The 27,440-nt window shown below is 38.3% G+C and overlaps 1 protein-coding gene across 1 annotated transcript in view; it reads left to right on the top strand.

The window, feature by feature from the left end:
• The window catches only part of LOC126251630 (uncharacterized), a 184,774-nt gene that overhangs the window by 39,193 nt on the left and 118,141 nt on the right, over positions 1-27,440 (top strand). Inside the window, exons 2-4 of the mRNA XM_049952174.1 lie at positions 4,180-4,334; positions 13,729-13,888; positions 14,028-14,174. Of these exons, the coding sequence (XP_049808131.1) occupies positions 4,180-4,334; positions 13,729-13,888; positions 14,028-14,174 (462 nt within the window). The remainder of the gene's footprint in view (positions 1-4,179; positions 4,335-13,728; positions 13,889-14,027; positions 14,175-27,440) is intronic.

Here is a 27,440-nt window from a genome sequence, read left to right as displayed (position 1 = left end):
CATCTCTGCCTCCTAAGCTAGCATAATGTACAGCCAACTGGCAGTGTTTAAACATTCCGACAGTATCCAGGAAAGGGTGAAATGGGTAATATGGCTGTTGATTCAAAAGCCACTGATGCTTTAATTCCAAAGTCTGTATGAAGACTGCTTCTATCCCCTGCCTGATTAAGACATAGCACTTTGCAGGTAAATATGGCCACATGCTGCTGAATTATTAAGGAAATTAAGAGAGATCATAGTGCGAGTTTCTGAACACCACTAAATTGTCCCACTGGGTTGCCTGCAGTAAGAGAGATCATAGAAAGGGTTTGTGAGCAAGATATGGAGTTCCCAGTTATTGGTATAATGTGCAAGGGAAGTTTCCAGATCAGTGCACACTATGGCAGAACACTTTGCAGAATTGTCTGCCATGGCCAGCTAAGATCCAGCCTTACATTACTGGAGAAGTATCACCAAGATGGTCCGTTTAGACTTTTGTTCCAACAGTAAAGAAAGAGAATTTTGTATCTTCCCCATATGAGCTCAGGACTCATGTTTCCTGGTCATGACAAAATGCATTACACTGTGCTGCAGGTCCTTTTAAGGGAAACAGGAATCACCTGCATTCTGTTCAATCACATGTGGAAAATAGGGAGATGCCCTAATCCGTGATGGGAAGCAATGTAAATCCTTCTTTTGAAATTGAGGCATTTTGTGGAACAAAGGCTCATAGAATAAAATGATTATTTCAGATAGGAAAGTCTTAAAGACTTACTTTTAATATATTTAAATAACAACATGATTCTAATATACAAGTATATTTTCATAGGATGTCTTCCATCAGTAAAGAGAGACACACCCGCAACGTTCACGCACAAAGACACACACATGACCGCCAACTTTAGCATCTAAGGCCAGTGTCTTTTAATCGTGCCTGTCTGCAACTTGGCGTGTCTTCTTTATAGTAAATAGCAATCTGTCTTTTCCTACATTGTTGATATTCCTACTTGGAGTTTCCATTGTTTGATTTTCATAAGATGTGTACTACTATTAAGCAAATCTCTCACCTATGTTTTTAAAGTGAAAAATGATATTTGTGATAAACGTTTACAGACCCTTTATTAGATTTTATTTTAATCCTCAGAACATATTGATACATAACAGTAATGTTATTCTCAATAACGCATCTGATCAGGGAACTTCCAGAAAGGTACAAAAATAAAATAACAGAAAGAAAAATTGATACCAAAATACAACTATGTGAATAAAATACTGTTTTGTCCTGTGGTCCATACATTATGATGAACAGTTTCTCTGGTGGTGTTTTTAGTTACTGAAGGACCTTTTGTTTCTCTTCTTCTTCTTCTTCTTCGTCTTCCTGTGCTGCATGCACGGCTATTTTCTAAATAACATCTGGTTGCTGATGACTGTCTTCAAGCATATTGTGTAATCATAAAGTACTTTCATCATTCACATGTTTAAATAAATCCCAAACAGTATCTTTTTTTTCTGGCTTCACTGAATTAAATGCCATTGTTGATAGTCTCAGCTTTTCCAGTACTCTATTACTGTATTTGTGCTTCCAAAGTTGGAGTGAGGTAAATGGACCTTTGTACACTAGTGAGCCTAGTACTGAACCATCTCCTTTGTAGTTTAGAGCAAATTACTTTTGGATTTTAAACACAGCTCCAGCTGTACATTAAACTGAATGAGAAGGGCTGCATGTACACACATCAAGAAAGTGCTGCCCTAACCCCTATCACTGAGATAATGAAACAAAACCTCAGTAAAACATTCTACATAACCCACTTATTAATTGTAAACAATTTCCCAAAAAAGGTCACATAAACCTATGAACCCTTCTTCCAGAAAATGCCTTACTTGTCAAAGTGGATATCACAGGAAAAAACTTGGAACAGAGAGCATCTCATCAGCGTTCTTGGATGCAGACTGTTTCTTAGTTACTTGCAGTGTAAATTCAGGAGGTATTAATCCACAATTTATCTCTGCTGGAGTAGCCAATGTAACAGGCTTTCCTGTGCAAACAGCACATCAGATAAGTAATATTACCAGAATATACAAACTTGAACATGGTTGTTAACAGCAACTATGAGTAAGCTGTGTTTAGTAAAGTAAACAGCCAAACATTACTACATGTGACTTGAGCTGGATTTCTCACGGTTCATTTAACATGTTTTAAGCAATGTAACCAAATAACATCAAGTACTCATGAAGAAGATACTCAGAGTAGTATTGAAACATAGGTCAAGTTTATGTAAATGGCTGATTGGCTGTTCATGTTACTAATCTGTAATTACCAGAATGCTTCACCAATAGTGCTTCTAGTGTTATTGAGCTGTCTCTATATGGTGCTTTATATTTTTACAAATTTTCTAATAGACCCTCTTTCACATGATGTAGCTAGAGGATAAAGTGATATTCTGCTGGATGCATAGGTGTGGTAGAAATCTGGAGCAGGAGCTGATCGATGCAAAAACTGAGGAGGCTTTTACAGTATCTACACTGGCGAAATATAATGCTCTCCTGCCGAAATGCAAAGACCCACTCCTCCCTCCCTGGCCCACATGTTGCAACTTCACAGTTGATGATTAGGATTATGTTTCTTTGGGGGAAGAAATGGCTAGAAATGAAGGAAAACAAGCTGTCATTGGTGAATACAACTATCTGACCACGGAGTACCTCTCTGCAGACCTTTAGAAGATATAGTGTCTTAGAAATTTGCTTTCAGATAATACACTGCCCTCTAATACATTGTTCTTCTTATGTTGATAGGAACCACACACATGTTTGGTACCTGTGTCATCCGAACACCTGTATGCCAAATTAGTAAAATGCACCTAGTGGGGGGGATCAAACAGTGAAGTCATCAATCCCATTGGATTAGGAAAAGATGGGGAAGGAAGTTGGCTGTGCCCTTTCAAAGTAACCATCCTGTCACTGACCTGAAGTGATTTAAGGAAATCACAGAAAACCTAAATCAAGATGGCTGGACGCAGTTTGGAACCATTGTCATCGTGAATGCAAATTCAGTGCACTAACCACAGCACCACCTCACTCAGTATTTAACAGTGTAACCTATTTTAAGCAAAGAGTCAGTGTTACGCAATTATTAAATTCTAGTTTATCTTCACAGCTTTCTATGGGAGTATTGAGAACCAAGAAATAGCTTGGTCATCAAGCAACATTTTTCAAAATTTTTTGGTTTTATGTGAGGCATTTTACAGTTTTATTATTTTATTGCATTCTTAATTAATTTTTGCCAATGTGTATTAGCTGAAATGAGTCACTAATAACCATGTTACAAAATTATGATATAAAATATGTGGCAAGTACTTACCTCCAGGAATACTATCCATGTGTTATATTTCAGAATTATTGGTTCCTTCTTCAGGGAAGGGAAAGTGTTTTCCCTCCCACTGAGCATGTATCAAATTCTTCAAATAACACATTACATTGCTTGTTGTCAGTGCAGTGAGGGTCTTGCTTTCTCACTGTATGAATTTTTGGATTTTAAGTGTATATGTTTAGTGTAGGTAAATGCAATGAAAGTTTGTTGTGTTTTCATTATTAGTAGTAAACGATGATTATGAAATTCAGGCTCAATACATAGCCAGCTCCACTCAGACTCCACCAAGGAGTCTGCCAGGTCTAACGTCCCCACCCAACAGATAATTATTGTGAAAAGTGCTTCATGCTCTCACTCATAGAAATACTTAATTTGTGTCACAAACATCCTTCCATTTCCTGGTCAAATTATAATGGTAAAAAATTTATTTTACCACCAGAAATAAAATGAACTATCTCTAGATTGAAGATAACCACACAAATGTGTGTTAGCAGCCTTAGCTATAAGAATAATTAACCCAGGAGTGGAAATGTATTCCCAACATACATGTTAACAATCAAGTTGTTATGTTTACATGCTCCATAACTTCATCAAAAAGTCTTAATAGCACTCCTTATACAAAGCTCATGTATGACATGTAAATTTATATTATTGACAGTGATACTAGATTGAAATAACTTCAACATAAAAATTATCAAGAATCTGATAAGTATGATATCATTCTGGCTCTACAGGTATTAGTTTGAAACATTTAACTGTATGATACTGTTGATAACATTCAGTGCACTTTCATTCCACTACAGAAACTGATCTATGATCAATTTAATTTCTAGGTTTGTCTGTAATATTCCCAGAAGCTGTGCATGTTGTGGAAGGAGGTGATGTTTTGCTAAAATTGCTAAGGAGCAATCCAAACCAAAGATCATGTCTTCTTAAAACACCAAACACATCAGTTATTTATCCACTTATATCAGAGTTTGCTCATCATGTAAGTATGCAACACTTTTAACAGAGCAGGTGCACTAAAGTACATAACTATTGCATTCTAGTTTAAATTCAGCTTAACTCCAATATTATCAGTTTCTTCTGGAAATAACTTGCAGTGTGCTTTCCAATTTGTTAATATTAAAAAAATGATGTATCATATTTTACACTGTGTAACTACATTTTAATTTTGGTGTTGTTCAGAGAACAATCTGAATTAATGCCTTACATGAAAAGGATAAAGTAGAGCTAAATGGGTACAATGAAATAGAAACCAAGGAGATGTCATTTCCATATTTCCAGTACAAGAAGAAATATATTGAAATGTCACATTGCATTAGTGCAAATAAGTGAATGGAGATTCCTTTCTGGAGCAACATTGGTGACACAGATGTGTTAATGCTAATTATCTCTTAGTTACAAAGGAATATTCATAAACAGCTTTTACAAAATAAGACCCTGTAAAAAGTTAAGAAATTGCCATTATACCACAGCTATGCAAAGGTTTTTGAAATCTCGCCAATTAAAAAAAAGATGTCCTATATTCTTCTTTGGGTTATGTGGTAACTTATGGGACATCGATAAATAGCCACAGCTTCTTGTCAGACTATGTTTTGCTTATTTAATATTGTTTTGTTTAGAAATATACTATTTTATGTAGTGCTGACACAACATGACAAGGCATATTTCTGCTCAACGTTACAAGGATGTTTCAAAAACTTGTGCATAAAGTAGACTGTAGTTATAAGGATTGTAGGCCATGAAAGGGATGGAGTAATTTAGATGGTAGTGAGATGGAGTTGCAGCTTGCCCCTCATGTTATTCAATCCTTACTTTGAGAAAGCACTAAAGAAACCAAATAGAAATTTGGAAAGAGACTCAAAGTTCATTGAGAAGAAATAAAAACTTCAAGATTCAATGGTATACTTCCAAGTGTTCAGCCAAGTTGTTCTTTCCATTTTATGCAAAATATTGTGATGACCGACCAAGTCATCATCTTCAGTTGTTATGAGTTGTGTTTTTTGAACACCAGAAGCACAGTGTTAATCAATCATACAAAGAAAACCTGAAAGATCACATCTCTTAATTCAAGCTTTTCTGATGACATGGTAAGTTTGTCAGATTCAAAAAAGATCTTTGGAGAACAAGTGAATGAAATGCATAGCATTTTGAAAAGATGCTATATGATGAGCATCAACAAAAGTAAAACAAAGTAATGGCATATTGTAAATTTGTCAGGTGATGCTAAGGGCTATAGATTAGTAAATGAGATGCTTAAAATGGTAGACAAGTTTACTATTTGGGAATAAAAATATCCTACAGCTATAGAAGTAAAGAAAATATAAAACGCATGTTACGAATAGCAAGAAAAGCGTGTCCAAAAAAAGATTTGTGTGAACACTGTATATGAATTTGTGTGTTAAAAAGTGAAATTATTTTTATGGGTATAATGTTATATGGAAGTGAATCGTGAATGATAAACACTACAGACAAGAAGGGAATAGAAGCTTCTGAAATATTTTTGATCATTCACAGAACTGCAGTTTGTGTCAACATATACTCATTAATCTGGTTATATCTGTTAAATAAGAATTACTTCCACCCTCTGAGTACTATCTGACAACACTTTCACATTGTACATTGTGCGTAAAAATCTGTATCAGCTCCACTATGAGTATCAATTTACAGGACCATTCACCCATCAATGGAATTGAAGTTCCTATGCATAGCACATGGAAACTTACTGAAATGGATTTAATACAAATGATTATCATGGTTCATTAACAAACCAACATTTACTTTATATTTACCACAATATAAAAACTTATATTATACACTAATCTCTTATGCATATTTCAGCAGCAACATCATACAGACACTTCTGAAACATGGGAACACCTGTAAGAAAGCAGATAATCATGTCGGTAACACTGAATAAAAAGTTCTTGGTTTTTCAACCATATCAAGTTATTAAAATTGCACTAGCTCTTGGCCAAGTACTTTCTGGCCATTTTCAAGTGGTGTGACTGCCATTGGAATGCCAGTGCACCCATTATATACACTGGCTGCCGCCTGTGACATCATTGGTGCCTGTAACATCGCCATGTTTGGGCATATGTTGACTCTGCATTTGATGAGCCCACTTCAACTACACAATCACTGGATCCCACACAATGCTGAACTGCAGGCCACAATCCCTATTTAGGATGTTATTGATGGTTTTTATTTGAATGATTTCTTTAATGACACAACCCCGGAATGCATTTGTGTTAGCCATGCTGGATGTTTTGTCAAGTTTTATCTGGTGTCCATTTTTTAAAGTGTGCTCAGCTAAAGGGCCTTGCCGCAATGGATACACTGGTTCCTGTGAGATCACCGAAATTAAGCGCTGTTGGGCATGGTTGGCACTTGGATGGGTGAGCATTCAGGCCGCCATGTGCTGTTGCCATTATTCGGGGTGCACTCAGCCTCGTGATGCCAATTGAGGAGCTACTCGACCGAATAGTAGCGGCTTCGGTCAAGATTACCATCATAACAACCAGGAAAGCAGTGTGCTGACCCCACGCCCCTCCTATCCGCATCCTCCACTGAGGATGACACGGTGGGCGGATGGTCCCGGTAGGCCACTCGTGGCTTGAAGATGGAGTGTTCAGCTAAAGCAGACTTATCAGAGTAGGGTGGGTGATTAAACCTCTCAGGCTCCTTCCTGCACTGTTCCAAAGTGTGTACTGTTTGTCCAACGGAAGACAGGCCACACTCACAAGGCGTCTTGTTGACCATAGGTTCTGAGAGACCTGCTGTGTGAAATGAGTCATATTCTCATGAAAACAAAGTTACCAGCACCCTACATGACAAGAGCTGAGCACAATGGCCTGCGAGCACTATGCAATAATGAGAGCATTGTGGTCCTTTCCTGCTGAAAATGGGAGTGCAGCCACAATTATGGAACATGCAAATTATGATATGAAGATCTATGCGCTACTGGATGAAGATACTTATTCGAAACTCCCATGTGACCCAACATCGAGAATAGTAAGAAAGACAACTGAACTTCTCAATTGTTCTTTGATGGAAGACTCTGTCATCAAGAATCTTCTCCCACAGGCATCTAGACCACCTGCTGTTTATGTTCTACCGAAGATCCACAAGGATGGGACACCATTCTGCCTCATCATATCTATCATTGGTTCACCAACATACAACCTGGTGAAGCACTTGGCCAGTCTCTTTGCTCCACATGTGGTACTCTGTGAGCATCATGTTAAAAATTCAGCAGATTTTATCAACTAAATTAACCACCTTTGACTTAGTGAGGGTGACATTATGTCATTGTTGATGTGGTGGTATTATCAATGGATGTGTCTGTCAAAGACTGTTTAGATCTAATATCCCAGTTATTCATAAGTGAAGTGGTTGAGCTATTTAGGCACACTCTGACATCTTATTTTCTGTACAACAGCTAGTATTACAATGAAATGGAGGGCGTTACAGTGGGCAGCCTGCAAGAACCAGCTGCTGCAAACCTCTTCTGGAGAATTTTGAGGATGTTGTCATGGACACCACGCCATTAAAGCCTAGTTGTTTCTTTCTGTATGTTCAAAATTTGGCCCCATGCTCATGAGGAACTTGACAAGTTCTTGTAAAACCTCAATTGCATTAACAGTAACATCCAGTTTACCACAAAGACAGAAAAAATGACAATGCATTGCCCTTCCTTGAATTTCTTATCTCCAGAAAATTAAATCAATGCATCTATAGGAAACCAATCTCTACTTGCATACCATCAGCCATTATCACCCGGCACAGAAGCACACCATTTTACACACATTGGTACATCGTGCAAGAACGATATCAGATGCTGATAGCCTGCCTCATGATCTGAGCCACCTGCAGCAGGTCTTTAGGAACAATGGCTATAATGTCCATCAAATAAATGAAGTGATTTCATGCAAGACTCACAGCAAGACCACTGATGAGGAGCAGGAAAAGAAACTTGCTTTCCTGCCATTCTGTGGCTCTGTGTCAGACCAGATAAGCTGCCTGCTAAAATGACACAAGATCAAGTCAATCTTCGGGCCTGTGACAGAAATCCATCAGTTACTGAGACCGGTTAAAGATTCAGCAGGTCCCAGAACACCTGGGGTCTAGAAGATTCCTTGAAAGTGTGGCCAGTCTTATGTTGGACAAACAGTACACACTGTGGAACAATGCAGGAAGGAGCATGAGAGGTTTTATTGCCGAGTGTGCTTTAGAAAATGGACACTAGATGAAATGTGACAAAATATCCATGATGGCTCCCATAACTGCCTCCTGGGATTGTGTAATTAAAGAAGCCACTGAAATAAAAATCACCATTAACACCCTAAATAGAGATGGTGTCCTACAAAGCAGCACCGCGTAGGATCCAGCAATCACGTGGTTGAAGCAGGTACATGAAACACTGAGGCAATATATGCCCATATATGGAAATGTCACTGGCACCAGTGACATCACAGCCAGCAGCTAGTTGTATATAAGGGGTGTACCAGCAGTGCACTGTTACTTATATCACTCTGGTAATTGTAACAGTCTTCAGATTCCCTATTGGAAACTTTCAGTTTATGAGAAATCTAGATACATTATTGAGCTACCTGTAAGGCAAGAACAAACAGTTAGTACTTTATGGAGACTTCAGTGTAGATTTCATGAAAGACACTGACAGGAAAAATGAACTGGAATCATTATTTGGGTGTTACAGTCTGATTTCAGCACTTAATTTTTGAAATCAGGTGCAGCAAGATAGCATGACCCTGACTGATAACATGTTTGAAGAAAGTGCTCACACTGAAACAATTAATGTGTACCAAATTGTTAATGGACTATCTGATCCCAATGCACAATTAGTGGAAATAAACAATACAGCACCTTTCAGCCCTAAAGCAGGCTCATATGAAGCAGTGAAGCTTATTAATGAGAACAGGATGCAATGTTTTAAGAGTAAGTTAAAAGAGGTGGTATGAGATGAGGCACATATAGAAAGAGATGCTAATGTCAAATTCAATTTATGCCATAGAAAATTTGTGTCAATATTTGAAAGTAGTTTTGCTAAAGTGTTATCCAGAAAACCAATTTCAAAAATAGGTAAGCTGTGTATAACTAAGGAAATTAAAATCACATGTAAAGGAAAGAGGGACATTTACATAAAGGCCAGAAAAAGTCAAGATCCAATGTTACTCACAAACTACAAAAAATACTGTAATATTTTTAGGTAAGTCATTAAAGTGTCCAGAAGTATGCATGTCCAGACAGAAACACACAATGCAGATAATAAGATTAAAACTATATGGGATATTGTCAAACAGGAGACAGGACAGCCAGTTGGTGTGCAAGATACCAAAATAATGAAGCCAAATGACAATGTTGTGTTTAGCAATTCATAAGCTGCAAGTACTTTTAACAATCGGTTTCTAGATGTAGCAGCAAAAATAGTATTAAATGGTTCTGTTGAAGAAGCAAGGTAATACATTAAAAACATCGCTCCACAAAATTTTAAGCAACAGGCCTACAATAATAAAATATCAGCAGTTGATATTTTTTGTGGTCTTTCCAAGGTGTTTGATTGTGTATCTCATGTTACACTCTTAGAAAAACTTCAATTTTATGGAACTGATGGCTTTACACACAAATGATTTGAATCATACTTAACATACAGAATGCAAAATCTGTGCTGAATAACTCAAACAGTGTTGGTAAGGCAGAAAAGTTTAGTACCTGGGGAGATATCACAAAGGGAGTCACACAGGGTTCAATGTTGGGTTCACTCCTCTCCCTTATATAAGTGAATGGCCTTCCAATTAACATTCTGCCAGCAGCATTGGTACTTTTGCAGATGATACTAGTGTTATCTTCATCCTGTGAACCATGGACCTCGCTGATGGTGGGGAGGCTTGCGTGCCTCAGTGACACAGATAGCCATACCATAGGTGCAACCACAATGGAGGGGTATCTGTTGAGAGGCCAAACAGACTTGTGGTTCCTGAAGGGGGCAGCAGACCTTTCTATAGTTGCAGGGCCAATGTTTGGATGATTGACATATCTCGCCTTGTAACATCCACCAAAACAGCCTTGCTGTGCTGGTACTGTGAATGGCTGAAAGCAAGAGGAAACTACAGCTGAATTTTTTCCCAAAGGAATGCAACTCTACTGTATGCTTAAATGATGATGACATTGCCTTGGGTAAAATCTTCCGGAGGTAAAAGAGTCCTCCATTTGGATCTCTGGGCGGGGACTACTCAGGATGACATCATTATCAGGAAAAACAGAACTAGTGTTCTACGGATCTAAATGTGGAATGTCAGATCCCTTAATCAGGTAGGTTGATTAGAAAATTTAAAAAGGGAAATGGATGGAAACATGGGGAAGCTACTCTGAAACGCATAGTGAACTCATTATTGTAATCAAGTTAGGCACAAAGCCCACACTCACCGCAGTAGTACAAGTTTATATGCCAACTAGCTCTGCAAATGAGGAGAAGATTGAGGAAATATGTGACGAGATAAAAGAAATTATTTAGATTGTTAAGGGAGATGAAAATTTAATAGTCATGGGGACTGGAATTTGATAGTACAGAAAGGAAGAGAGGGAAAGGTAGTAGGTGAATATGGACTGGGGAAAAGGAATGAAAGAGGAAGGTGTCTGGTAGAGTTTTGCTCAGAGCATAATTTAATCATAGCTAACACTTAATTTAAGAATCATGAAAGAAGTTTGTATTTGTGAAAGAGACCTGGAGACACAAGAAGGTTTCAGATTGATTATATAAAGGTAAGACAGAGATTTCTGAATGAGGTTTTAAATTGTAAGATAGTTCCAGGGGCAGATGTGGACTCTGACCACAACATACTGGTTATGAATTGCAGATTAACACTGAAGAAACTGCAAAAAGGTAGGAATTTAAGGAGATGGGACTTGTATAAACTGAAAGAACCAGAGGTTCTAGACAGTTTCAGAGGGAGCATTAGGGAACAACTGACAAGAACGGGGGAAAGGAATACAGTAGAAGAAGCATGGGTAACTTTGCGAGATGAAATAGTGGAGGCAGCAGAGGACCAAGTAGGTAAAAAGACGAGGACTAGTAGAAATCCTTGGGTAACACAAGAGATATTGAATTTAATCGATGAAAGGAGAAAATATAAAAATGCAATAAATGAGGTAGATGAAAGGGAATATAAACATCTAAAAAATTAGATTGACAAAAAGTGCAAAAAGACTAAGCAGGAATGGCTAGAGGACAAATGTAAGGATGTAGAAGCATATATCACTAATGGTAAGATAGATGTTGCATACAGGAAAATTAAAGAGACCTTGGGAGAAAAGAGAACCATCTGTATGAAATCAAGAGCTCAGATGGAAAACCAGTTCTAAGCAAAGAAGGGAAAGCAGAAAGGTGGAAGGAGTATATAGAGGGTTTGTACTAGGGAGATGTAGTTCAGGGCAGTATCATGGAAGTGGAAGAGGACGCGATGAAGATGAGAAGGGAGATACAAAACTGCATGAAGAATTTGACAAAGCGCTGAAAGACTTAAGTTGAAATAAGGCTCAGGGAGTAGACAACACTCCGTTAGAGCTACTGATAGCAATGGGAGAACCAGCCATGACAAAATTCTTCCATCTGGTGAGCAAGATGTACGAGACAGGTGAAATACCCACAGACTTCAAGAAGAATATAGTAATTCCAATTCCAAAGAAAGCACGCACTGACAGGTGTGAAAATTACTGAACTATCAGTTTAATAAGTCATGGTTGCAAAATACTAACATTAATCCTTTACAGAAGAATGGAGAAACTGCTAGAGGACTATCTCAGAGAAGATCAGTTTGGATCCTGGAGAAATGTAGAAACACTCAAGGCAATACTTACCATACGACTTCTCATAGAAGATAGGTTAAGGAAAAATAAACCTATGTTTATAGCACTCGTAGACTTAGAGAAAGCTTTTGACAATGTTGACAGTAATACTCTCTTTCAAATTCTAAAGGCGTTAGGGGTAAAATACAGGGAGTAAAAGGCTATTTACAATTTGTACAGAAACCAGATGGCAGTTGTAAGAGTCAAGGGGGCATGAAAAGGAAGCAGTGAGTGAGAAGGCAACGAGACAGGTTTTCAGCCTATCCCCAATGTCATTCAATCTGTATATTGAGCAAGCAGTAAAGGAAACAAAAGAAAAATTTGGAGTAGTAAATTACTAGTGGTGATAAAGTGTTCCCTCCGTCATACACTTTGTGAAGGTTTGCGGAGTATGTGGGTAGATATTGGTGTAGAGATATTGTTGATATCCCTTGCGGTACTGAGTCATGTGCTTTTTCGAAGTTAAGAGTTTCTGCAGCTACCTGATTCCCTTGGTCCATGGCTTTTAGAGTGTTGTATAAAATATGGAGTAGGAATTAAAGTCCAGGCAGAAGAAATAAAAACTTCAAGGTTTGTCGATGACATTGTAATTCTGTCAGAGACAGCAAAGATCCCAGAAGAGCCGTTGAATGGAATGGACATGTCTTGAGAGTAGGACATCAACAAAAGCAAAATGAAGATAATGGAATGTAGTCGAATTAAATCATATGATGCTGAAGGATTTACATTAGGAAATGAGAGACTTAAAATAGTAGATGAGTTTTGCTATTTGGGAAGCAAAATAACTGATGATGGTTGGCATTTCTGAAGAATAGAAATTTGTTAACATTGAGTAAGGATTTAAGTTTCAGGAAATCATTTCTGAAAGTATTTGTGTGGAGTGTAGCACTGTATGGAAATGAAACATGGGCAGTAAACAATTTAGACAAAAAGAGAATAGAAGCATTTGAGATGTGGTGCTACAGAAGAATGCTGAAGATTAGATGGTTAGACCTTGTAAGTAATGAGGAGGTACTGAGTAGATTTGGAGAGAAGAGGAATTTGTGGTACAACCTGACAAACAGAAGGGATTGGTTGGTAGGACACATTCTGAGGCATAAAAGGATCACAAATTGAGTATTGAAGGTAAGTGTGGGGATAGAAATCACAAGGGAGACCAAGAGATGAATACAGTAAGCAGATCAGAAGGATGTAGACCAAGAGATGAAGAGGCTTGCACAGGATAGAGTAGCATGGAGAGCTGCATCAAACCAGTCTTTGGACTGAAGACCACAACAACAACAACAACAACAACAACAACAACAACAACATGGGTGCTTAGATGCCTTATGAATAAGTTCTGAGTAAGAAGGTGGGCCCTACTTAATATTAACATCTCCTAATGTCAGAGCATTTTTACAAATGGTGTTGTATGTAATTTAAGGTAAATTATCCAAATGTTTTACTTATTTTTCTTCAGAAGGTATATCCTTAAGTGTGATCTTATTTACAACAATATTGTTTCATTTTTACAGCAAAATGAAAATCAAAAGATAAAATATTTTGGTGGTAATATACATACAGATTGTGGTGTTCGGATTAATAATGTAACTGCTGAAGATGTAGGGTACTGGCGACTTACTTCAATATCACATATTTATGAGAAGGTTGAGGGTGCTTCGAAAATATCATTAAGTAAGTGCAAACATTAATTTTGAAAAGTAATATGTACTCAGCCATTGTGCCTTAGTACAATAAGAATTTCACTGCATAGTGTTTAAGTATTCACTGGTATAACAATTTATTTCTGATACACCTTGTATTGTTATTCTAGGTGCTAGTTCTTCTTCATCAGTGAAGCTTTTGGTTGGTACTAAGCCTGTTTTAAGCTTTGGTGAGCTCCAGCATTGTACTTCATATTACACGACTAATAAGTACAAGAAAATTAATGCAGATGTTAAAAATGCTTCTTGTACTAACAGTAAGTAGCTCTTTAAATGATGCTGGTATAGCTGTTGCATAATGATATTTATTTTCGTACATTAGACTGAATAAGGAACAAATGCTAATACTGTGTGCACAAGAAAGAACTTATTGTGACAAACTGTGGCTTGTAGTTAAAACTGGCTGATCTACTTTGGAGTAATGCTAAATTGACCTGAATCTTCAATTTCTTGAATCATAACCACTTTGTTCATGACTAAACTGGAAATTATATGCAAAAATGATGTACAATCTTGAGATTTACTGCAAATTAAATATCTATTTTCTCAAAATTACAAATTAGTTGTTCAATCAAATTTCAAATCAGTTCAAATCAGTTGTTCTTTCCTTTTAATATTGTCCGATAGGTCTCCCTTGACCCAGGGTTCTGGGTGAATTTTCTGAATTGTACCCCTTTACCTAAACCTCTGTAGTCATTTTCCTTCACCCATCCTTCCCCTTCAACTCTTCTGACAGAAGGAGGAGCCACTGGCTCTGTAAGATTGTAAAAGTAAATCCTTTTGTGTGTGTGTTTTCCCCTGCTGCTGCTTGGTGAGTAGATTTTTTATCTATCCGTTTATATTAAATCAGTTGTTTTGTTCAGTTAGAGAAAATATTACCTGCAAGCAGAGCAAAACAGCATGTAAAATTAAAAATTAAAACAGTTAATAAATCAGTAAAAGAAGTTCTATTTACTTGAGATTTTACTAACTGCGTGTCTTAGGCTTCTTGCAAGATATTATTTTATCAGCTAGCATGTCTTACATGTCAGGAGTGAAGCTTATTGTGTCTGTGGCTCTGATGATTGCATGTAATATGTAATGATATGTTTGTATTATTGATGATGAGAATGAAAGAGAGAGAGGAGAGGGAAACTAAACCCAATGCCATGAGTCCTGTTGAGAGGTTTGGAATTTCACAATGAAAATTTCTTCCATTAACACAATTTGAACCTTCCACTGCTGAGTCCAGTAACACTGCACAAGTATCAACTAGGAACTTTCACAACAATTTGGTTGGGAGAGCAAGTATATTATTCTGAACAAAGTAATATTGAAAAATCAGAATAAGTTGATTGAATGGAACACAAATGTGATTGTCTCCTTATCATGTCTGTACTGAGGCTGGCACAATAGTTTCCAATGTACCTTCTCTTATCTACTCTCTCTAATTTCATTTACAGCAATACTGGTATCCACCTTGTGCATTAATAATTATTACTTGTGTGTAGCTTTTTGCCCTGCTAGAAAGGTAGGTTTGCCTTTCCTTAATCTATTTCTAAGATAAGTCGTAGGGTCAGTATTGCCTCACATGTTCCAACATTTTTACACAATCCAAACTGATCTTCCCCGAGGTTGGCTTCTACCAGTTTTTACATTCGTCTGTATAGAATTTGCGATAGTACTTTGCAGCTGTGACTTATTAAACTGACAGTTTGGTAATTTTCACATCTGTCAACAGCTGCTTTCTTTGGGATTGGAATTATTATATTCTTCTTGAAGTCTGAGGGTATTTCACCTGTCTCATATATCTTGCTCACCAGATGGTAGAGTTTTGTCAGGACTGGCTCTCCCAAGGCTGTCAGTACTTCTAATGGAATGTTGTCTACTCCCGGGACCTTGTTTCGACTCAGGTCTTTCGGTGCTCTGTCGAACTCTTCACGCAGTATGATACCTCCCATTCCATCTTCATCTACATCCTCTTCCATTTCCATAATATTGTCCTCAAGTACATCGCCCTTGTATAGACCCTCTATATACTCCTTCCACCTTTCTGCTTTCCCTTCTTTGCTTAGAACTGGGTTTCCATCTGAGCTCTTGATATTCATACAAGTGGATCTCTTTTCTCCAAAGGTCTCTTTAATTTTCCTGTAGGCAGTATCTATCTTACCCCTTGTGAGAAAAGCCTCTACATCCTTACATTTGTCCTCTAGCCGTCCCTGCTTAGCCATTTTGCACTTCCTGTCGATCTCATTTTTGAGACTTTTGTATTCCTTTTTGCCTGCTTCACTTACTGCATTTTTGTATTTTCTCCTTTCATCAATTAAATTCAGTATCTGTTCTGTTACCCAAGGATTTCTACTAGCCCTCGTCTTTTTACCTACTTGATCCTCTGCTGCCTTCACTACTTCATCCCTCAAAGCTACCCATTCTTCTTCTACTGTATTTCTTTCCCACATTCCTGTCAATTGTTCCCTTATGCTCTCCCTGATACTCTGTACAACCTCTGGTTCTTTCAGTTTATCCAGGTGCCATCTCCTTAAATTCCCACATTTTTGCAGTTTCTTCAGTTTTAATCTACAGTTCATAGCCAATAGATTGTGGTCAGAGTCCACACATGCCCCTGGAAATGTCTTACAATTTAAAACCTGGTTCCTAAATCTCTGTCTTACCATTATATAATCTATCTGAAACCTGTCAGTATCTCCAGGCTTCTTCCATGTATACAACCTTCTTTTATGATTCTTGAACCAAGTGTTAGCTATGATTAAGTTGTGCTCTGTGCAAAATTCTACCAGGCGGCTTCCTCTTTCATTTCTTCCCCCCAATCCATATTCACTTACTACGTTTCCTTCTCTCCCTTTTCCTACTACCGATTTCCAGACACCCATGACTATTAAATTTTTGTCTCCCTTCACTATCTGAATAATTTCCTTTATTTTATCATACATTTCTTCAATTTCTTCGTCATCTGCAGAGCTAGTTGGCATATAAACTTGTACTACTGTAGTAGACATGGGCTTTGTGTCTATCTTGGCCACAATAATGCGTTCACTATGCTGTTTGTAGTAGCTTACACACACTCCTATTTTTTATTCATTATTAAACCTACTCCTGTATTACCTATATTTGATTTTGTATTTATAACCCTGTATTCGCCTGACCAAAAGCCTTGTTCCTCCTGCCACAGAACTTCACTAATTCCCACTATATCTAACTTTAACCTATCCATTTCCCTTTTTAAATTTTCTAACCTACCTGCCCGATTAAGGGATCTGACATTCCACACTCCGATCCGTAGAATGCCAGTTTTCTTTCTCCTGATAACGACATCTTCCTGAGTAGTCCCCGCCTGGATATCCGAATGGGGGACTGTTTTACCTCCAGAATATTTTACCCAAGAGGACGCCATCATCATTTAATCATACAGTAAGGCTGCATGCCCTCGGGAAAAATTACGGCCATAGTTTCCCCTTGCTTTCAGCCGTTTGCAGTACTAGCACAGCAAGGCCGTTTTGGTTAGTGTTACAGGGCCAGATCAGTCAATCATCCAGACTGTTGCCCCTGCAACCACTGAAAAGGATGCTGCCCCTCTTCAGGAACCACACGTTTGTCTGGCCTCTCAACAGACACCCCTCTGTTGTGGTTGCACCTACGGTACGGCTATCTGTATCGCTGAGGCACGCAAGCCTCCCCACTAACAGTAAGGTCCATGGTTCATTCTACTCTCCCCAATTAGAATTGCGATGTTAGAGGCGAAACATCTCTCTTTTTCAGAAAAGTCTGAAGAGGGGCAGCAGCCTTTTCAGTAGTTGCAGGGGCAACAGTCTGGATGATTGACTAGTCTGGCCCTGTAACACTAACCAAAACGGCCTTGCTGTTGTGGTACTGCAAACGGCTGAAAGCAAGGGGAAACTATGGCCGTAATTTTTCCCCAGGGCATGCAGCTTTACTGTATGATTAAATGATGATGCCGTCCTCTTGGGTAAAATATTCTGGAGGTAAAATAGTCCCCCATTCGGATCTCCAGGCGGGGACTACTCAAGAGAACATTGTTATTAGGAGAAAGAAAACTGGCATTCTACGGATCGGAGTGTGGAATGTCAGATCCCTTAATCGGGCACGTAGATTAGAAAATTTAAAAAGAGAAATGGATAGGTTAAAGTTAGATATAGTGGGAATTAGTGACGTTCGGTGGCAGGAGGAACAAGACTTTTGGTCAGGTGAATACAGGGTTATAAATACAAAATCAAATAGGGGTAATGCAGGAGTAGGTTTAATAATGAATAAAAAAATAGGAGTGCGGGTAAGCTACTACAAACGGCATAGTGAATGCATTATTGTGGCCAAGATAGACACGAAGCCCATGCCTACTACAGTAGTACAAGTTTATATGCCAACTAGCTCTGCAGATGATGAAGAAATTGAAGAAATGTATGATGAGATAAAAGAAATTATTCAGGCAGTGAAGGGAGATGAAAATTTAATAGTCATGGGTGACTGGAATTCGACAGTAGGAAAAGGAAGAGAAGGAAACGTAGTAGGTGAAATGAAAGAGGAAGCCGCCTGGTAGAATTGTTCACAGAGCATAACTTAATCATAGATAACACGGTTCAAGAATCATGAAAGAAGGTTGTATACATGGAAGAACCCTGGAGATACTGACAGGTTTCAGATAGATTATATAATGGTAAGACAGAGACTTAGGAACCAGATTTTAAATTGTAAGACATTTCCAGGGGCATGTGTGGAATCTGACCACAATCTGTTGGTTATGAACTGTAGATTAAAACTGAAGAAACTGCAAAAAGGTGGGAATTTAAGGAGATGGGACCTGGATAAACTGAAAGAACCAGAGGTTGTACAGAGTTTCAGGGAGAGCATAAGGGAACAATTGACAGGAATGGGGGAAAGAAATACAGTAGAAGAAGAATGGGTAGCTTTGAGGAATGAAATAGTGAAGGCAGCAGAGGATCAAGTAGGTAAAAAGATGAGGGCTAGTAGAAATCCTTGGGTAACAGAACAGATACTGAATTTAATTGATGAAAGGAGAAAATAAAAAAATGCAGTTAGTGAAGCAGGCAAAAAGGAATGCAAAAGTCTCAAAAATGAGATCGACAGGAAGTGCAAAATGGCTAAGCAGGGATGGCTAGAGGACAAATGTAAGGATGTAGAGGCTTATCTCACTATGGGTAAGATAGATACTGCCTACAGGAAAATTAAAAGAGACCTTTGGAGAAAAGAGAACCACTTGCATGAATATCAAGAGCTCAGATGGAAACCCAGTTCTAAGCAAAGAAGGGAAAGCAGAAAGGTGGGAGGAGTATATAGAAGGTCTACACAAGTGCGATGTACTTGAGGGAAATATTGTGGAAATGGAAGAGGATGTAGATGAAGATGAAATTGGAGATAAGATACTGCGTGAAGAGTTTGACAGAGCACTGAAAGACGTGAGTCAAAGTAAGGCCCCGGGAGTAGACAACATTCCATTAGAAGTACTGACAGCCTTGGGAGAGCCAGTCCTGACAAAACTCTACCATCTGGTGAGCAAGATGTACGAGACAGGCGAAATTTCCTCAGACTTCAAGAAGAATATAATAATTCCAATCCCAAAGAAAGCAGGTGTTGACAGATGTGAAAATTACTTAACTATCAGTTTAATAAGTCACAGCTGCAAAATACTAACGCAAATTCTTTACAGACGAATGGAAAAACAGGTAGAAGCTGACTTCGGGGAAGATCAGTTTGGACTGTGTAAAAATGTTAGAACATGTGAGGCAATACTGACCCTACGACTTATCTTAGAAGAAAGATTAAGGAAAGGCACACCTATGTTTCTAGCATTTGTAGACTTAGAGAAAGCTTTTGACAGTGTTGACTGGAATACTCTCTTTCAAATTCTGAAGGTGGCAGCGGTAAAATACAGGGAGCGAAAGGCTATTTACAATTTGTACAGAAATCAGATGGCAGTTATAAGAGTCAAGGGGCATGAAAGGAAAGCAGTGGTTGGGAAGGGAGTGAGACAGGGTTGTAGCCTCTCCCCGATGTTATTCAATCTGTATATTGAGCAAGCAGTAAAGGAAACAAAAGAAAAATTCCGAGTAGGTATTAAAATACATGGAGAAGAAATAAAAATTTGAGGTTTGCCGATGACATTGTAATTCTGTCAGAGACAGCAAGGGACTAGGAAGAGCAGTTGAACGGAATGGACAGTGTCTTGAAAGGAGGATATAAGATGAACATCAACAAAAGCAAAACGAGGATAATGGAATGTAGTCGAATTAACTCAGGTGATGCTGAGGGAATTAGATTATAAATGAGACACTTAAAGTAGCAAAGGAGTTTTGCTATTTGGGGAGCAAAATAACTGATGATGGTCGAAGTAGAGAGGATATAAAATGTAGACTGGCAATGGCAAGGAAAGTGATTCTGAAGAAGAGAAATTTGTTAACATCGAGTATAGATTTAAGTGTCAGGAAGTCGTTTCTGAAAGTATGTGTGTGGAGTGTAGCCATGTATGGAAGTGAAACATGGACGATAAATAGTTTGGACAAGAAGAGTATAGAAGCTTTCAAAATGTGGTGCTACAGAAGAATGCTGAAGATTAGATGGGTAGATCACATAACTAATGAGGAGACATTGAATAGGATTGGGGAGAAGAGAAATTTGTGGCACAACTTGACTAGAAGAAGGGATCGGTTGGTAGGACATGTTCTGAGGCATCAAGGGATCACCAATTTAGTATTGGAAGGCAGCGTGGAGGGTAAAAATTGTAGAGGGAGACCAAGAGATGAATACACTAAGCAGAGTCAGAAGGATGTAGGCTGCAGTAGTTACTGGGAGATGAAGAAGCTTGCACAGGATAGAGAGATAAACTAGTTAGTTACTTCTGCAGATCTAAATATAAGGGTGGTGGCGTTTGTATATATATTAAAACAGGTACTCTATCAAAGAATGTAAACAGTGAAGCTGCTACATTTCCCATAGCTAGAGAAAAAGACTTTGAAGTTACTGGTATAGTGGCAGAGGATTTTAGAGTGTTTTGTGTGTAAAGGTCACCATGTGGCAATATTAGCATCTTTCCAAAAAAAAAGTTGCTAGCTTATTGAGAATGAATATGAAGAGAAATCTTATTATATGTGGAGACTTCAACATTGACATGGGAAAAGACACAAAAATAAGACAGGATTTTGAAGAATTGTTAATACAGCATAACATGAAAGTGACAATAACTGCACCAACAAGAGTGACTTCACAAAGTGAGACAATTATTGACAACATAATTACTAATATGTGTAACTATGAGTCACATGTAGTTCAGACAGAAATATCTGATCATCATGGACAACTAATCAGCTTTTGCAGAAGTAATGACACAGTATCAGAACCAAAACAAACAACCAAAGAAATTAGGATCATCAGTGAACAAAATATCAACATCTTTAGAACAACGTTAAGTAAGGAAACCTGGAATGAAACCCTACAGGCCCAGAGTGTAAATGAAAAATATGATGCATTTATTGCAACAATTAAGTACCACTTTAATGTAGCATTTCCCAAAGTAAAGAGACAAGAAAGGCATCAAGATCGAACACAGTGGATTACGAGTGAAATACTAGAACAGCGAAGGAAGCTTCAGGACGTGAGACGGATGGGCGAAGCTGAAAACTATAAAATGTTAAAAAAGAAGTATAGAAAAACAATAAGAGAAGCGAAAGCAAGAGCAATTGACACCACTATAGCGAACTCAAAAAACAAGGCAAAGGCAGCTTGGAATGCAATCAATGCTGAAAGAAAGGAAAAAGATGGGTCAAACAAAGAAGAAGGTATTAGGTCAATTAAAGTAGACAACACAGTGGTCACAGATGGTATGGAAATAGCAAACATACTGAATAATAACTATAACAGTGTAGTAGAAAACCTAAAATTGGAAAGAAATAGTCAAAAACAGAAGGGTATTAAGGTACCAAAAAGATCATGCAGTACTATGTTCTTAAGACCAGTCATGGAAGATGAATTGCGGAAAACTATACAGAAACTGAAGTCCAAGAAATCAGCTGGTGATGATGAAATATCAAATCATGTAATAAAGCTGGTTTGTGAGGAGATAATAACACCACTGCTGAACATAGCAAACTGTTCTTTCAGAGATGCAATTTTTCCAGAAAAACTGAAGATAACGAAGGTAGTGCCAGTGTACAAGAAAGGGTGTAAGGATGATCCCAACAACTACAGACCAGTTTCACTGATATCAGGTTTCTCAAAAATCCTAGAAATGCTTATGTATACCAGATTAGTTAACTATTTGGACAAACATAACATTCTCATGACCTCACAACATGGTTTCAGAAAGGGTAAATCTACAGAATCAGCAATTGTCAGTCTAACAGAATACATTTTACAGTCCTTAGATGAGAAAAAGGTTGTCTCTGCAATGTTTCTGGATCTTTCAAAGGTATTTGACACCATTGACCATGAAATACTGATACAAAAATTAAGCAACTATGGCATTCGGGGGCAACCAGGTGAATGGATAAAATCATACTTGTGCAACCGCAAGCAGTATGTATCATTAGGAAACTCGTACCAATCAGAAACCAAATCCATCAAATATGGAGTGCTGCAGGGTTCGGTAATGGGGCCATTGTTATTTAATGTATTTGTTAATGATATAGGTGTTGAGGAGGAAGAAAAGAAAATACTGTATGCTGATGACATGACAATACTAAATAGTGACCAAAATATGGAACAGCTTGAGAGAAGAGCATACATATCTGCAAATGTCACAGTTCAATGGCTGTTGGAAAATGAACTGGTTATAAATCTAAAAAAGACTATGTATGCAGTGTTTAAAAACAAGGAAAAGGCTGTAGACATGGATTTAGAGGTTGATGGAACAAGGCAGGAAGAAGTAGAATCTGCTAGATTCTTAGGTATTCTTGTGGATAATGAACTGAAATGGAAAAAACATATTAACAATGTCTGTAAGAAACTGAGCTCTGTCATATTCTTAATGATGCAGCTATCACAGTATTCAGACAAGAACCTTCTGTCTACAGTGTATCATGGACTTTTCGAACCATACTTACAGTATGGAGTGACGGTGTGGGGAAACTCAAACAAACAAGAGACAAAACGAGTGTTCACATTACAAAAAAAGCAATTAGGACCATTTTAAGAAGAAAGACCTCTGAAACATGCAGAAACTGTTTCAAGAATTTAGGTATCTTAACTTTTTCATCGTTGTATATATACAAAACAATAGTATACATCACAAAAGGTAGTGAGGACTGGATTACAAATGCTAGTGTACACACCCACAATACAAGAAAGAAGAATGAAGTACGGAGCATACCCCACCGACTGGCAATGCTAGAAAAAGGACCCCAGTACTCTGGTATCAGACTACTAAGAAGTCTGCCCAAAACCCTGCAAGACAGTGTATTTCACAATGACTTTACAAAGAAACTTAAAGACTATCTCATTGAAAAAGAGTTTTACAGTGTTGCAGAATACTTATGCCATTAAATTTGTATATATTGTTACTCGTTATCAGTGATGTAAAAATGTAAGCTAAAGGTGTAGACAAAATAAGTGATAAAGAATTTTAATACTTTGACATGTCCTATATTACACGTACATTTACTGTACACAATGTAATCTTACAGGATCAAATAAAATTCAATTCAATTCAATTCAATTCAGTAGCATGGAGAGCTGCATCAAACCAGTCTCAGGACTGAAGACCACAACAACAAACAACAGAATATTATGGCACAAATTGCACAAAAGAAGGGAACAGCTGATTGGACACAACAAGAGGCATCAAGGGATGATTAATTAGATTATAACAGAGGGAAGTAAGGAGGGTGGTAAGAGGGGGAGTGGCTAAAATTGTAGAAGCACAGTGAAACTTGACTACAGTAAGCAATTTAAAATGGATATAAGTTACAATAGGTATACAGAGATAAAGGGGCCCAAACATAATGAGGGTCTTGAACAGAATGACCTCCTCCATGTCAACCTGTGTGGATTCTGAAAACATTGATCATGTGAAACCCAGTTCACACTTCTCTCACATGACATACTGAAAGCTTTGGATCATGCTAATCAGGTAGGTGCAGTATTTCTTGATTTATGGAAAGCATTTGACTCAGACCACATGTACACTTAATGTCAAAAGTACAATCATGTGGGGTATCAAGTGAAATTTGTGACTGGATTGAGGACTTATTGTTAGGGAGAGTCAGTGGAGAGTCTTTGTCAGATTTAGAAGTAACATCAGGTGTGCTCTAGGAAGTCTGTTGGGACCCTTTCTGTTAATGTTGTATATTGATGACCTTGTAGACAATATTATTAGTAACCTCAGGCTTTTTGCAGATGATGCAGTTGTCTATCATGAAGTACTGCCTGAAAGAGGCTGCATGAATATTCAACCAGATCTTGATAAGACTTCAAAATAGTGCAAGGACTGGCAACTTGCTTTAAATGTTCAGAAATGTAAAATTTTGCACTTCAAAAAACTAAAAATACATGTTACCCTATGACTATAATGTTAATGAGTCACTGCTGGAATCGGCCAACTCATACAAATACCTGAGTGTAAAACTTTGTAGGGTATGAAATGGAATGATGACATAGGCTCAGTTGTACATAAAGCAGGTGGTAGACTTTGGGTTATTGGTAGAATACTGGAGAAGTGCAGTCAGTCTACAAAGGAGATTGCTTAAAAATAACTCTTGCAACTGTTGCTCAAATGTGTGGGATCCACAACAAATAGGATTAACAGGTGATATTGAATGTATAGAGAGTGTGATTGGTCACAGGTTTGTTAGATCTGTGGCAGGTTCTTACAGAGATACTGAAGAAACTGAAGTAAAAGACTCTATGCTAAGGAAGTCTATTAACAAAGTTTTAAGAACTGGCTTTAAATGATAACTCCTGGAATATACACACATCAAATAAGTTTTGCATCACCCCAGTTCCCAGAACTCCTGAAGATAGATGTTGACTATGGATATTGTATCACAGACACAGTCCCTTTGACTTTTCACACATGTCACTAAACCCGCCCAAAGATGTAAGCAACCATGCATGAGTAGCACCTATTAGACAGAGGGAGTCGGACAGCCGATCAGTTCCAGTCATTCCACCAGGAAGGAGGTACATGGCTCATGTTGTCTGTAGTTCAACCATGCCTAGATGGTCAATTCTGTACTGCAGTCATGTCTGCATTCTTACTTTGTGACAGGAAGGGCTTCTCAGCATGGGGAGTGTAGAGGTGACTCGGAGTGAACCAAAGCGATGTTGTCTGGACATGGAGGAGATACAGAGAGACAGAAACTGTTGATGACATGCTGTGTTCAGGCTGCCCAAGGGCTACTATTGCAGTGGATGACCACTACATAATGGATTATGGGTTGGAGGAACCCTGATAGCAATGCACGACACTGAATAGTGCTTTCCGTGCAGCCACAGGATGTCGTGTTATGACTCAAACTGTGCGCAATAGGCTGCATGATGCACAACTTCATCTCTGACATCCATGGTGAGGTCCATCTTCGCAAACACGACATCATGCAGAGTGGTACAGATGGGCCCAACAACATGCTGAATGCACTGCTCAGGTCTGGCATCACGTTCTCTCCACCGATGAGTGTCACATATGCCTTCAAACAGACAATCGTCAGAGACAATTTGGAGGCAATCCGGGCAGGTTGAACACCTTAGACACTATCCAGCGAGTGCAGTGAGTTGGAGTTTCCCTGCTGCTTTGGGGAGGCATTATGTGTGGCCGATGTATGCTGCTGATGGTCATGGAAGGCGCCATAATGGCCGTACAATACTTGACAGCCATCCTCCAGCCAATAGTGCAACCATATCGGCAGTGTATTGGCAAGGCATTCATCTTCATGGATGGCAATTTGCACCCCCATCATGCACATCTTGTGAATGACTTCCTTCAGGATAACGACATCGCTCGATTAGAGTGACCAGCATGTTCTCCAGACACGAACCCCATCGAACATGCCTGGGATAGATTGAAAAGGGATGTTTATGGGTGACATGACCCATCAACCACTCTGAGGGATCTACGCCAAATCACGGTTGAGAAGTGGGACAATCTGGACCAACAGTGCCTCGATGAACTTGTGGATAGTATGCCACGATGAATACAGGCATGCATCAGTTCAAGAGGATGTGATACTGAGTATCAGAGGTACCAATGTGTACAGCAATCTGGACTACTGCCTCTAAAGGTCTCACTGTATGGTGGTACAACAAGCAATGTGTGGTTTTCATGAGTAATAAAAAGGGTGGAAATGATGTTTATGCTGATCTGTATTCCATTTTATATACAGGTTCCAGAACTCTTGGAAGATGTGATGCAAAACTCTTTTTTGATGTGTGTATTACAACCCTATAAGTATCACTCATATAGGGATTGTGAGATAAGATCAGAATAAGTATTGCATGAGTAGAGCCATTTGAACACTCATTCTTCCTATGCTCCATCTGTAAATGGAATAAGAAGAAACTCTAGTAACTGGTACAATGGGACATACCCTCTGCTATGCACCTCATGGTGGTTTGCACACTACAGATGTGGATGTAGATGCAGATGTACAGGATTGAGCAGCACTGAGAAATGTCTCAAACTAGTCCTTCAACTGAAGACCAACAACACTAACAAATACACATATTATGTCACACAAAATTGAGGTCCTTTGAATTTAATAATATTTTTGAAATAATCAGTCTGTAATTGTTTTGAAGTAATGCTGCTGCTGTCCATTCTTAATATTTTCAATGTACAAATTTTGCTAACAGTTCTGTGATGGCCAAGGTTTACACAAAATTCCCTTTTGACTTCAGCAGTGGGCTGTAAAAATCATGGCACACATTTCTTCCGGTTTTGTTGGGATGATGTTTTGCATGAAACTTCAATGCTGGGTAATGGACATATTGATCTTTTGATATAAATCACATGTTCATGTAGGAAATTGGTGTGATCAGGTATCCAGAATCACACATGTGGATGAGAGAATGAAATTGTGTTACATTGTTACAAATAGTGCAGACAGTTATACAGACATGTCAGCATAAGTCAGATACAAAACAGATTAGACCATTCCTTCATAGCAAAGATGAAATACCACACCAAAGAAAACTAGTCACTCTAAGATGATGCATGCACATTCAATATTTATCAGTATGAAGTCCCTATAGTAGTAATACTGCCTTTACTTTTCTGGAATTTTCGTAAAGCTGTAGTATTCCTCCATCTTGTCAAGATTCTTTTTTCAGCCTGTAATGAACATAAATAAGATGAATGTACTCAATAATTTATTCAAATGCCTACCTTTGGTTGTTTAATGTTCAAGGTCTACCATGGGGCTGATGATTGTAGCAGGGAAAAAATCCTGGTGATTTAGATATGTGTAGATTCTCACTTCATCCATATTTTTGCTTCACCAACTTCAAGACTGAATTGGCATGTTGCTCTGTCTTAATGCTTCATAATAATGTTTGTATGTTTGACT

The sequence above is a fragment of the Schistocerca nitens genome, chromosome 4 (assembly GCF_023898315.1).
Source record: "Schistocerca nitens isolate TAMUIC-IGC-003100 chromosome 4, iqSchNite1.1, whole genome shotgun sequence".
Taxonomy (NCBI): Eukaryota; Metazoa; Arthropoda; class Insecta; order Orthoptera; family Acrididae; genus Schistocerca; species Schistocerca nitens.
This window is presented reverse-complemented; position numbering and strand designations above follow the sequence as displayed.